This window comes from Rutidosis leptorrhynchoides, chromosome 11 (assembly GCF_046630445.1).
Source record: "Rutidosis leptorrhynchoides isolate AG116_Rl617_1_P2 chromosome 11, CSIRO_AGI_Rlap_v1, whole genome shotgun sequence".
In the NCBI taxonomy this organism is placed as follows: Eukaryota; Viridiplantae; Streptophyta; class Magnoliopsida; order Asterales; family Asteraceae; genus Rutidosis; species Rutidosis leptorrhynchoides.
Window position 1 is genome coordinate 142,918,083 of NC_092343.1, and position 13,155 is coordinate 142,931,237.

Genomic DNA, 13,155 nt, shown 5'->3' on the forward strand with positions numbered 1-13,155 from the left:
TAGGTGTTTATAAATTAAAAAAAAAGTTATAACATGGAATAGAATATCATATAAATCATGTAACGATCATTGAATATTTAACGAAAATGTTACACAACTTGAAGGGTAGTGTTAGAAAATAAAAATAAAAAAAGATGCAGACAATTAACGGCTAGTCCTAATTTAATTTGTTTCCTGTGTTAACAAAGGCTCATTGCCTTGTTTAGAGATTATTACCGCTAGACTCTAGCTCTATATAACAACATATCCATTTCATTGTATAAATACAATGTTGGATAATAGGGTTTGAATGTCCGGATAAACCTTTGAATCGTATAGTCACTTTCGCGATAAAGTATTTTGACCCTATACGTAAATTGCCTTAGGGTTACACGAAATCTTTATCCGGGATAAGACAAAGGCACAACTCCAATATAGGCAATTTAAATTAGTGTCAAGAACAAAGAGTTTATTATGAATGTTCAATTTTTCATCATCATAGAAAATGAGACAAGTATCATCTATATATAGATTATGAAAGGTCACCATGAAAAGATGCATCATTTGGTATAAAAGTTTCCATGAAAAGTCACACCTTATGATTAAAAGGTTAAGACACCATTTCATTATAAGTTACACCATTTCATTAATAATGACACATATTCATAAAGAGTTGTGTCTTTTGGCAAAAAAACACCAACTTACAAACATAACCTTTCACTTGGATTAATCAAGTTAGCTTATACAAGCGTGCACTCCACACTCTCCTAACTTGTATTTGAGCTTAACTCGAAACCCCTTTGTCTCAAGTAAATCACTTATCACACAAAATGACCGTGACACTAAAATCACCAACAATCCCCCCATATTTTAGTGTAATCCTTTGATTTACTAAATAACTAGAACATGCATACAAACTTACGCATAAATGAAATGTCGTGACGATTGAATTTCATATTAGTATAAATTCAATTCATATAATTGAATATCAAGGGTGTTACTAAGAATTGAACCCTTTCTATCCATAGTGATTATAATGAAGAAAATATACACATAAGTTCAATGCTCTATTGTTCATCTTGACGCTTTTATAAGCCATGCGTCCATATCCTTTCATGAGTATATAGGAAGCCAAGTCCAAGCTTCTTTGAAGCGGCAAAATTCATACTCACATAGGTAGATTTTCTTTAATCTTGCTCCCGCGATGCAATTTTTAAAGAAAACTATTAAGAAGTATTAAACTCCAACCTTCTTTATCTCACGGGTCCGAACACATACTTTAGGATCAAATAATAAATGTGTTCCAATCTTCATATAGTAGGCTTTCCACATTGAATTCAAGCTCCTAGCGTTGTACTATGAGGGAATTGGGTATCCCACTATGCAAGATTTAAATGGACTTCAATCCCACATCATTAGCCAACTTTTGCGCGCTTCCGACTAATGCTTTTGTCCAGTGATCCGTCATATTTTGTTGTGAGCCAACAAAATCCATAGAAATCACTCCACTCGTGATCGCCTCACGAAACAAAGTCTATCTAAGGCAATAGTGTCTTGTACATTTAACTATATGCCTTAACTAACAGATATCTCATAATTAGAGATCTAAATAGACATTACTATCTCTTTCGACTTCAATCAATTTTTCCTTTGTAATCCTTTTATCAAAGGACTTACTAAATTCTTATCATATCATAAGAAGCCCGTACGTACTTAACATTAATTGATTGAACAGTCGGTGCGTTGTCCATTTTTCAGAACTCCCTAATGTAAACTTATAATTTGTACACACTTGATAATGTATTTCCATTATCATCATGTGCACGATTATTACCATTACATTGGGTAGTGAGATTATAATTATAAACATACCTTTGTCAATCCACTTCTAGAACCAAGAAGTAATGACAATAAGTTTATAATATCAATAATCTCAACTTCAATCCTTTTGATCCAAGATACCTCTTCTATACCAAGTGTAAAACTAACAACTTGTAGTTGTCATCATCATCTTGATCAAAGTTGAGTCAATACGTCCTTAAAATACTCAAGGATTCTCATTGTGAATTCAACCTTAAACCAAGGCTTCTCCAAGTATTAGAATACTTAATTCTCATCACAATGTGTAGTTTTAAAAATTATTCTCATCTCTCCATTACATATGCTTTATTGATCATTGATGTAATAACACAGACATACTCCCGATTATCAAAGCATAATTTCAAATCAATACAATAGCGGTACTGATAGACAATTAACCAATATGGAAACTGAATTCCATATTAAAATTTAAAATCATAGTTGTTTCACTAACATGTAACATGTACATTGTTGATAGGCCATCAAAATGTAATGTAACAAATTATATCACATGAAATCGAATTTCACGTGCCACCTGTTTAATTGAAACAAAATTGATGACTACCATCAACATTCGAACATCATCTACTTAACAATTTTGGAACATTTGAACAAAACATCTCATCTAGTTCCAAATATAAGTTTCCAAAATGATTTTCAAGATATAAATATGTTCGGATGATTCAACGAATGGAAATAGTAACACTCCATTTACTTTGGATCAATTTAATATTCATATAATCTATTGAAGAAACACATTTTATGTAAATAATATTGACCACGATATTTATTTCAAATATATGGTAACTGCTCTCTTCAATTGCAAAAAGAGAAAACAAATCCACAAAATTTCGAAGTTTCGTTGTATCATTATAAAATGTTTTAGTGTAAACCCCACCAAAAATTATGAAACATTAGTTTATTAACATATATATGAAAATAATTAATACATGTTCCAATATTTGTGTTGTGGTGGAGATGGAAAAAGATTCCATCCTTTTCTATATCTTTTAATTGCATCAAGTTAATTATGTTGATGGAGTCGGTTACATACAAGGCATCATGCGAACCGATGCAACCATCAATGCATGCAATACCCAACTAATAATAGTAGTAATCTTTCAAGTTCAGATTCTAGGAAAGATATTCATATTTCAATAATCACAAAACTCAATTGTTTAAAGTTAATTAATTCAAAAACGCGTACCGTACATGCTTCCATTGAAATAAGAAAAGATACGAAATTCATCCTTGAATTTTTCTCCATGTTATACGCGTCCATGCTATTGAATCAGTACCCGTGAAGTGTAAATTTGTTTTCCTTTCTTTCTTGGAAACCCGATGTTAACCATCATATCTAACATTAACCATCACCTTTTATATTGATCGATCAATCAATAAATCCTTTTACGGATTTTTATAAGCGCATCTGTATTCATGCCATATCAATTATCCCATAAATCTTTTACTGATGACATGATGACCATGCCTTTTTCACAATTCATAAATGATTCCATAATTAAATGAATTCCATAAAGGATTTCATAATTCAATAATTAATATAATTCATCGTCACCGACTCATCAATTAAAATTATGGCGGTACGAGTGAATCACATAATTATTTTAACAATGAAATCATTATAAATTCAATTCAATCATGGTGCCATATGATGGAATTCCATATGGTTGTACCAGGAGGCCACCGACTGAGATGAATTCCATAAATCCATTATTAAATAGTGTAACACAGTAACATGTGGCCACAAAAGCCACGAGTCAATCAAGATCATGAATTCCAATTGATTATTCCACCAACGTAGCCTATACGTCCTTTCAAGAATCATTTATCATCAAGAAAAATACTTTATAGCTTTGTTGGATAATAGGGTTTGAATGTCCGGATAAACCTTTGAATCGTGTAGTCACTTTCGCGATAAAGTATTTCGACCCTATACGTAAATTGCCTTAGGTTTACACGAAATCTTTATTCGAGATAAGACAAAGGCACAACTCCAATATAGGCAATTTAAATTAGTGTCAAGAACAAAGAGTTTATTATGAATGTTCAATTTTTCATCATCATAAAAAATGAGACAAGTATCATCTATATATAGATTATGAAAGGTCACCATGAAAAGATGCATCTTTTGGTATAAAAGTTTCCATGAAAAGTGATTAAAATGTTAAGACACCATTTCATTAATAATGACACATATTCATAAAGAGTTGTGTCTTTTGACAAAAAAACGCCAACTTACAAACATAACCTTTCACTTGGATTAATCAAGTTAGCTTATACAAGCGTGCACTCCACACTCTCCTAACTTGTATTTGAGCTTAACTCGAAACCCCCTTGTCTCAAGTAAATCACTTATCACACAAAATGACCGTTACACTAAAATCACCAACATACAATTCTGTATATTCAATAAGAAAGCAATACAAGCATTTCAATTTTCAAGTTTTTCAATTCTCAAATCAAAATAGTCAGCCTCAGGCCATGGCCGAAAAGCTGGTTGATCCTCCATAACATTAAGCATGTTGCAATAACCTCCATGATCTCCATTAACCACCGTTTGAGTCAACGGTTGACCGAGAAGATATGGCGTCATCGTTAAACCACCGATCATGGATGAACTTGTTGGATGATTGTTTGAAATCTGGTTGTATAATATGGTGTTGTTATCTTCACAACTGTTATCGGTACTTCTATTATTGCTCGATGATCCTTCTTTTTCTTTCTTTAAATTCATCATGGCACGAGATCCATTTAACTCCTGTCCCCTTAAAGCCATCAACTGTAATCAAATATCAAGAATTTAAAAACCTTAAACCTGTGAGAAGTCGTGAACGTACCAAACAATATAAAAGGTAGTGAGATTCATTTACAAACAAAATTATTGTTGGAAAAATAGTGTTGAAAACTGTGTTTTCACCAATATTTGAACACAATTTAATATACGATAAGTGTGTTATATATTAATGTCTAGTTAATGGGTTTTGTAGCCTCTTACGAGGGCTTTACAACGAACTAAAGAGTGTTCAAAACGGATTAATGTTGAATGAGATATCGAGTCTCAAAGTTGTTAGAATTGAAAAGAAGTGGAAGTTGTCCCACATCGGAACTGGGAACAAACTTAAAGCCTTTAGGATTTGTTGAAATATACACCAAAAACTAAGAGCACAAACACAATTAGTTTTTCCCCTCTCAGCCGCAACAAGTTCTCCCCATTCCGGTTGCCTTTCATGCAAGTGTTCGAGTCCGGCAGTACGCTTCAAACCGGTACCCAGGGAACAGACGCAAAATCTGTTTGAGGGAATTGTGTAAAACACAAGCCCGGTTCAACTTTTAATCGGTTAAATCGTTTTAACTTTTCGTTCTTATTTTGATTATTTATTATTTATTATTTATTATACACATTTACAATCTGATTATTACGTTTGTGATAATATGTATATTTGTTTCGATTTCGTATATATTTTACCTATAACTATACGTACTAAACTTGTGTTCATATTCAAAAATGGCAAATCGGATTAAAAAAATCGCGATATATGAGTATCAACTTCATAATGGATGGGTAAACTCATAAAAATTATATATGCGAATACTTGTATAGTGTTAACGGATACTAGACGTAGACTATATCATATGTAATATTTAGAATATCTCATATTAAATGTAGACATATCTAGTATTAAATGCAGAGATACGATTGATCAGATAGCAAGGGACATGATTCCTAAATTCAAGGGATATGAGATCAGATCATGTATTATATATGTATTATATATTTGGCTTGTTTGATCAATAATAATCATTGGGAATTATAACATTCTTACATATAGTATAATAGTAAAAATGTATACCCATTAACAGATAACGAACGAGTTGCATATATTAGTTTTCGTCTCATGTAATACCCGACTTGCTAATCCATAAGACTCATTTAACTTATTTGTGATTTTACGCTTACAATATTAATCATATATGGGGTATTAGTTAGTACATAGTGGGATATAAATTACTAAAATTACTACAGGAACTATAAGTACAACAACAACGAAACCAAATACCACATGCGTGGTGTATGAGGGAGGTGAGATGTAGACAATCCTTCCCCTATCCGAGAATAAAGACAAGTTATTTCTCCACCCAGAGTGAAAACACCCTCAAAAGCAGAGAAAGTCATCCCTCTCTCTATTCGACAGATAGAGAGATTGCTTCCGAGTAGACCTCCAGCCAATAAGTAGGAAAACAATTTTAAATAAATAAAATAAAATTGAGACGTCATGAAAATGGTAAAATCAAATTTACATGGTTTAAATCCTGCATAAAATTTACTTTAGGCTCTAAAGTAAAAGAAAATAAAAAAAATAAAAATAAAAAAACTTAATTGTATCTATGTTGTTTATCGTTGATAATTTTTTAACGATATTGAAAAATGTGTAACATGTGTTCAACTGGAATGTTAATTTTTTTTTCCCAACCCCAAAGAAGTGGTTGTGTTATTAGGTGTTTAGGAATCTTAAAGGGGATTCAAAGGGGACTCGAGTTGAATTACGGTTACCATATTCATGTAAAATGTATATCCGGGTGTGCAAAGTAAATTCACATGACTATGTACGATCAGATATGAATGTGGTGATATATCCACATCTATACCCATATAACTTTTGTTAATCTATATATGTATTCATATTCGTTTAGTTTTATTTTCTCCATCCATATCTATATCCAATGAATTAAGCGGACCTTAATGAATTATTGAATATTTAATAAAATTTTAAGGTAATGATGATTTTAAAAATTAAATATAAATTATAAAAAAATGTAAATGTATAATCTTTATCTTTTTAGTTTATTATATATGTTTTGATTGTAAGTTGTTTGAGTAAAATATGTTATAATAATATATTTAAATTAATCTAAATATGTAATATTTAATATTATTAGTAATTACAATTTAATAATTGCAACTTTTATGACCCATAATTTTGTTAGTAAAAACTTATAGATGAAATGTATATGTATATCAATATCTGGATGTATATGCATATATTATAATAAATATATATGTATGTATAAATATATTTCGGTTGATAATATATATATATAACCTATTGAATTCTATTTATAATAGATTTTTGAATTATAAAAGTGAATTATTAAAGTATGAATTATTAAAGTGAATTATTAAAGTATGAATTATTAAAGTGAATTATTAAAGTACGATATTTATATTTTATTTCATTAAATATATATAACGATTTAAATTAATATTATATATATTTATATGCGTATTATACATACATAGTTTTTTATACTTTTACTATACTTTAACTTTACCTTTACTCTATTTTACTTTACTTTAACTTTAATAATTCATACTTTAATAATTCACTTTAATAATTCACTTTAATAATTCATACTTTAATAATTCACTTTAATAATTCATACTTTAATAATTCACTTTAATAATTCATACTTTAATAATTCACTTTAATAATTCATACTTTAATAATTCACTTTAATAATTCATATATATTATCAACCGAAATATATTTATACATACATATATATTTATTATAATATATAATATATGCATATACATCCAGATATTGATATACATATACATTTCATCTATAAGTTTTTACTAACAAAATTATGGGTTATAAAAGTTGCAATTATTAAATTGTAATTACTAATAATATTTTGCAATTATTAAATTGTAATTACTAATAATATTTAATATTATTAGTAATTACAATTTAATAATTGCAACTTTAATGACCCATAATTTTGTTAGTAAAAACTTATAGATGAAATGTATATGTATATCAATATCTGGATGTATATGCATATATTATAATAAATATATATGTATGTATAAATATATTTCGGTTGATAATATATATATATATATATATATATATATATATATATATATATATATATATATATATATATATATATATATATATATATATATATATGGGCAGGATCAATGGGGAAGTAACCAATCGGGGAGAAGCGGGGGGAAGCAATTTTTTTTTTTCGTTTTTTTTGAAATTTTTTTTTCCGCATCAAGATCACACGAAAATAAGAACATTTAGAAGAGACACTTTGTGATGAATGTTATTATTTAGGCGGGAAAACGATCGACAAAAATAACATTCAAGATAATATTGTTCGTGAAGAATATGAACGTTTTTTTTTTCATGTTTTGTGAATTAAAATTTAGTCCGATTTAGAGTTTAGGGTTTAGGGTTTGGTGTTTTGGGTTTATGGAATAAACCCAAAACACCAAACCCTAAACCCTAAACCCTAAACTCTAAATCGGGCTAAATTTTACTTCACAAAACATGAAGAAAAAAAACGTTCATATTCTTCACGAACAATATCTAAACCCTAAACTCTAAACCGTTCGTGTTAAAAACTCAATCTAAACCCTAAATCTAAACCCTAAATCTAAACCCTAAATCCTAAATTTCTAAACCCTAATATCTAAACCCTATAAACCCTAATATCTGAACCCTAATATCTAAACCCCAATAGCTAAAAACTCAAAATACGCTCAAAAAACACGATAATTGTTATATATTACTTCTTCGAGCGTTTTCTCGCCAAAATAAAAACATTTATCACAAAGTGTGTCTACTAAATTTTCATATTTTCATCTCATCTATAATGTTCGTGAACAAAGTTTTTTCAAAAAAAAAAACGGAAAAAAAAATTATTTGCTTCCCCCCCGATTGGTTACTTCCCTCTTGATCCTGCCACTATATATATATATATATATATATATATATATATATATATATATATATATATATATATATATATATAGATGATAAATTGTTATCCATATCAGATCATTCATATCTATATTTATTATTCATCTATTTAAATCATCAATCATTTATATCCATTATAAATGGATCGAATTGGATGGATATTATCGATTTGAAACATTTATGTAAAAAACTCATATTTACTACTAGTACTACTTACCACATTGCATATGTCAAATGTTAATTACCTGTGCCTGCAGTTTGTTGTTATGGTTCTTAAGTGCACCATTTTCAGCTTTAATTTCATCAAATTGTCTCTTCAACACATTAGAATCTTTCTCTAACTGTTTAGTTTTGTATCTGGCCCTTCTATTTTGAAACCATATAGCCACTTGTCTTGGCTGCAACCCTAATTCCCGAGCCAACTGTCGTTTTCTTTCGGGTTCGAGCTTATCTCCTAACTCAAAGCTTTTTTCCAAAGCCTTAAATTGTTCTATATTCAATATCTTTTTCTTTTCTCCAAGTTGTGACCCTTCGTTTTCTGACGTGTCACCGTCCCCAGCTGCATTAAGCATGTTGCAATAACCTCCATGATCTCCATTAACCACCGTTTGAGTCAACGGTTGACCGAGAAGATATGGCGTCATCGTTAAACCACCGATTATAGATGAACTTGTTGGATGATTGTTTGAAATCTGGTTGTATAATATGGTGTTGTTATCTTCACAACTGTTATCGGTACTTCTATTATTGCTCGATGATCCTTCTTTTTCTTTCTTTAAATTCATCATGGCACGAGATCCATTTAACTCCTGTCCCCTTAAAGCCATCAACTGTAATCAAATATCAAGAATTTAAAAACCTTAAACCTGTGAGAAGTCGTGAACGTACCGAACAATATAAAAGGTAGTGAGATTCGTTTACAAACAAAATTATTGTTGGAAAAATAGTGTTGAAAACTGTGTTTTCACTAATATTTGAACACAATTTAATATACGATAAGTGTGTTATATATTAATGTCTAGTTAGTGGGTTTTGTAGCCTCTTACGAGGGCTTTACAACGAACTAAAGAGTGTTCAAAACGGATTAATGTTGAATGAGATATCGAGTCTCAAAGTTGTTAGAATTGAAAAGAAGTGGAAGTTGTCCCACATCGGAAGTGGGAACAAACTTAAAGCCTTAATCTTCACTATAAATAAAGCCTTTAGGCTTTGTTGAAATATGCACCAAAAACTAAGAGCACAAACACAATTAGTTTTTCCCTATCAGCCGCAACAAGGTCTCCCCGTTCTGGTTATGTTCTGTTTAAGGGAATTGTGTCAAACACAAGTCTTGAGTTCAACTTTTAATCGGTTAGATCGTTTTACGCACTAAACTTGTAATCTTATTTAAATATGGTAAATCAGAGTAAAAAAATGGCGACCAATGAGTATCAACATAATGGACGGGTAAACTCATAAATATGCGAATATGTGTATAGTATAATAGTAAAAATGTATACCCTGATAACGAACGAGTTGCAGATCTCAGTTTAGTCTCAGGTAATACCCGATTTGTTAATCCATAAGACTCATTTAACTTATTTGTGATTTTACACTTACAATCATTAATCAATTAATCATATATGGGGTATTAGTTATTACATAGTGGGATATAAATTTACTACAGGAACTATATGTATAAGTAAGAAAATATTTATATCTACGCTGTTTATCGTTGATAATTTTTATAACGATATTGAAAAATGTGTTCAATTAGAATGTTAACTTTTCCATATTATATGTTTGCAAATTTCAATTTGTAAAGGAAACTCTATATATACGTAGACGTATGTATGTACTAGTACTGGGATAAATAACTTAATTATCAAATTATCGATTAAGAAAAAGAATTACGGTGACCATATTCATGTCAAATGTATATCCGGGTGTGCAAAGTAAATCTATATGACAACATAGTATGTGGATGAGAATGGATCATATATGAATCTGAATCTGATGGTGACATATCTACATCTATTCCTTTAATTTTTATTAATTTATATATGTATTTATATTCGTTTAATTTTATTTCATTCATCCATATCTATATCTAATGAATTAAGCGGATTAATGAATATCAATTGAATATTTAATAAAATATTAATCTAACGCCGATTTTAAAAAATAATTATGAATGATAACCTTTATATTTTTAGTTTATTACACATGTTTTGATTGTAATTTATCAATTGTGACTTCAATTGTGTAAAATATGTTACAATATATATGTTAATATATAATTAAATTAATCTAAATATGTAACGTTTAATATTATTAGTAATTTAATAATTGTAACTTTTATGACCCATAATTTTGTTAGTAACTTTAAAATTTATAGGTTAAATATATATGTGTATTTATAATTATATTTCGGGTAATAATGGATATTTTTTTTTAATGATGAATCGTTATCCATATCCAATCCAAATTATATTTAGATAATTCACATCTATATCCATCATTCATTCAGTTAAATCATCTATTATCCATTATAAATGGATCAAATTGGATAAATATTCATCGATTTGAAACATCTATGTAAAAAACTCATATTTACTACTACTTACCACATTGCATATGTCAAATGTTAATTACCTGTGCCTGAAGTTTGTTGTTATGGTTCTTAAGTGCACCATTTTCAGCTTTAATTTCATCAAATTGTCTCTTTAACACATTAGAATCTTTCTTTAACTGTTTAGTTTTGTATCTGGTCCTTCGATTTTGAAACCATATAGCCACTTGTCTTGGCTGCACCCCTAATTCCCGAGCCAACTGTCGTTTTCTTTCGGGTTCGAGCTTATCTCCTAACTCAAAACTTTTCTCCAAAGCCTTCATTTGTTCTATATTAAATCTTTTTTTCTTTTCTCCAAGTTGTGACCCTTTGTCTTCTGACGTGTCACCGTCCCCAGCTGCATTTGTTTCTTCGCATCCTTGATCTCTCCCTGAATACGATGACAGAGATCTACTAATCATAGTTGATTCGATACCTGCAAAATTCATATGATTATGATTAAAATTTATTGAGTACCAATACATACACAAACTAGATCACAAAAAGAGACTATTATGTACCTTGAAAATGATGAGGATTTTGGTGGTGATCTTCATAGCCAAAGAACTTGGATTCAGGTGGGAAGAAGGACATGAAAAAGAAAATTTAGAATTAAATTTTTAATTATGTGATGATTAGAGAAAATTAGAATTATGAAGAAAGTTAGGAAATGTGATATGGTTTTTAGGTGTTTTGTGTTTTGGGGTGAGTTGTCTAATGGGGAAAGTGGGAAAAGCATTGGATACTTGCAATAGACAGAAGGTTTTATATATTTATTCTTTATTTTAATTAAACAAAAGAAAGATAAACAAATTTTAATTTTAATTATATATATATATATATATATATATATATATATATATATATATATATATATATATATATATATATATATATATATATATATATATATATATATATATAGGGATGAGGACTTTTTTGGGAAGAGAACTTTGAGAACTTCAAATCCTAAAAAAAAAAAAAAAAAGAAGTGCGAACAAAATTTGTAAAATTCGAATAAATTATAATCAAATCCATTTTTTTGCTTTGGTTGTACAATTTTTGAAAAGAAGTACAGCACCTACTCTATCTTATCTTCAATTATATATATATATATATATATATATATATATATATATATATATATATATATATATATATATAGGGATGAGGACTTTTTTGGGAAGAGAACTTTGAGAACTTCAAATCCTAACAAAAAAAAAAAAGAAGTGCGAACAAAATTTGTAAAATTCGAACAAATTATAATCAAATCCATTTTTTTTGCTTTGGTTGTACAATTTTTGAAAAGAAGTACAGCACCTACTCTATCTTATCTTCAATTTTCTTTTACCCCCAATTATTTCAAGCCCACCTATTCATCTTATCTTCAGTTTTCTCCAACCCTCAATTATTTTAAACCCCTAATACCTCCATCTCAATCATCATCAATATCAATATCAATATTCTATATCATAACATGGGCCTATTGTAAATTGTGAGACGTACAGGGGCTACACACCCACAAGTGAAGTCTCAATTACCTTTTCAACGTACCTTTTAACCTACATGTTCAGGATCATGACATGTGTATTAATTGGTTGGAGAGAAAATTAATGGAATACACATGTCATAATCCTAGATAGGTAGGTTGAAATGGTAGAAGATAATTGAAAAATAAATCAATATCTGGAATTGATATTGCAATTAGTGTCGCTAGAAGATAACTGAAAAAGATATGATTATAATTTCATACATGCTAGGTTGATTACACATGTATACAAGAAATTGATGATCAAAACAGTGTGTATTTATTCAACTTCATTTTTGAAATAGACGCAAACTTTCTATTTTTGATTCTACAATATATTTATTTTTATTTTTTTGAAAAGCAAGTAAGATTTTATTAAGACAAAATTGCACGGGGAG

The 13,155-nt window shown here is 29.1% G+C and overlaps 1 protein-coding gene across 1 annotated transcript; it reads right to left on the reverse strand.

The window, feature by feature from the left end:
• Positions 1 to 229: 229 nt before the first annotated feature.
• Positions 230 to 11,964, reverse strand: LOC139877170 (uncharacterized). Its single transcript, XM_071864583.1, has 5 exons — positions 11,751 to 11,964; positions 11,274 to 11,665; positions 8,885 to 9,469; positions 4,251 to 4,639; positions 230 to 263 (listed from the first exon to the last, which is right to left on the reverse strand). Exons 1-4 carry the CDS (start codon positions 11,821 to 11,823, stop codon positions 4,292 to 4,294), a joined length of 1,398 nt encoding a protein of 465 aa, XP_071720684.1. The 5' UTR covers positions 11,824 to 11,964; the 3' UTR covers positions 230 to 263; positions 4,251 to 4,291.
• Positions 11,965 to 13,155: the final 1,191 nt, after the last annotated feature.

Coding starts and splice junctions, on each gene's coding strand:
- LOC139877170 (XM_071864583.1), bottom strand. CDS start 11,823: ATGTCCTTCTTCCCACCTGAATCCAAGTTCTTTGGCTATGAAGATCAC. Junction 11,666..11,750: donor AAATCCTCATCATTTTCAAG/GTACATAATAGT, acceptor TGAATTTTGCAG/GTATCGAATCAACTATGATT. Junction 4,640..8,884: donor ACAACAAACTGCAGGCACAG/GTAATTAACATT, acceptor ATTTGATTACAG/TTGATGGCTTTAAGGGGACA.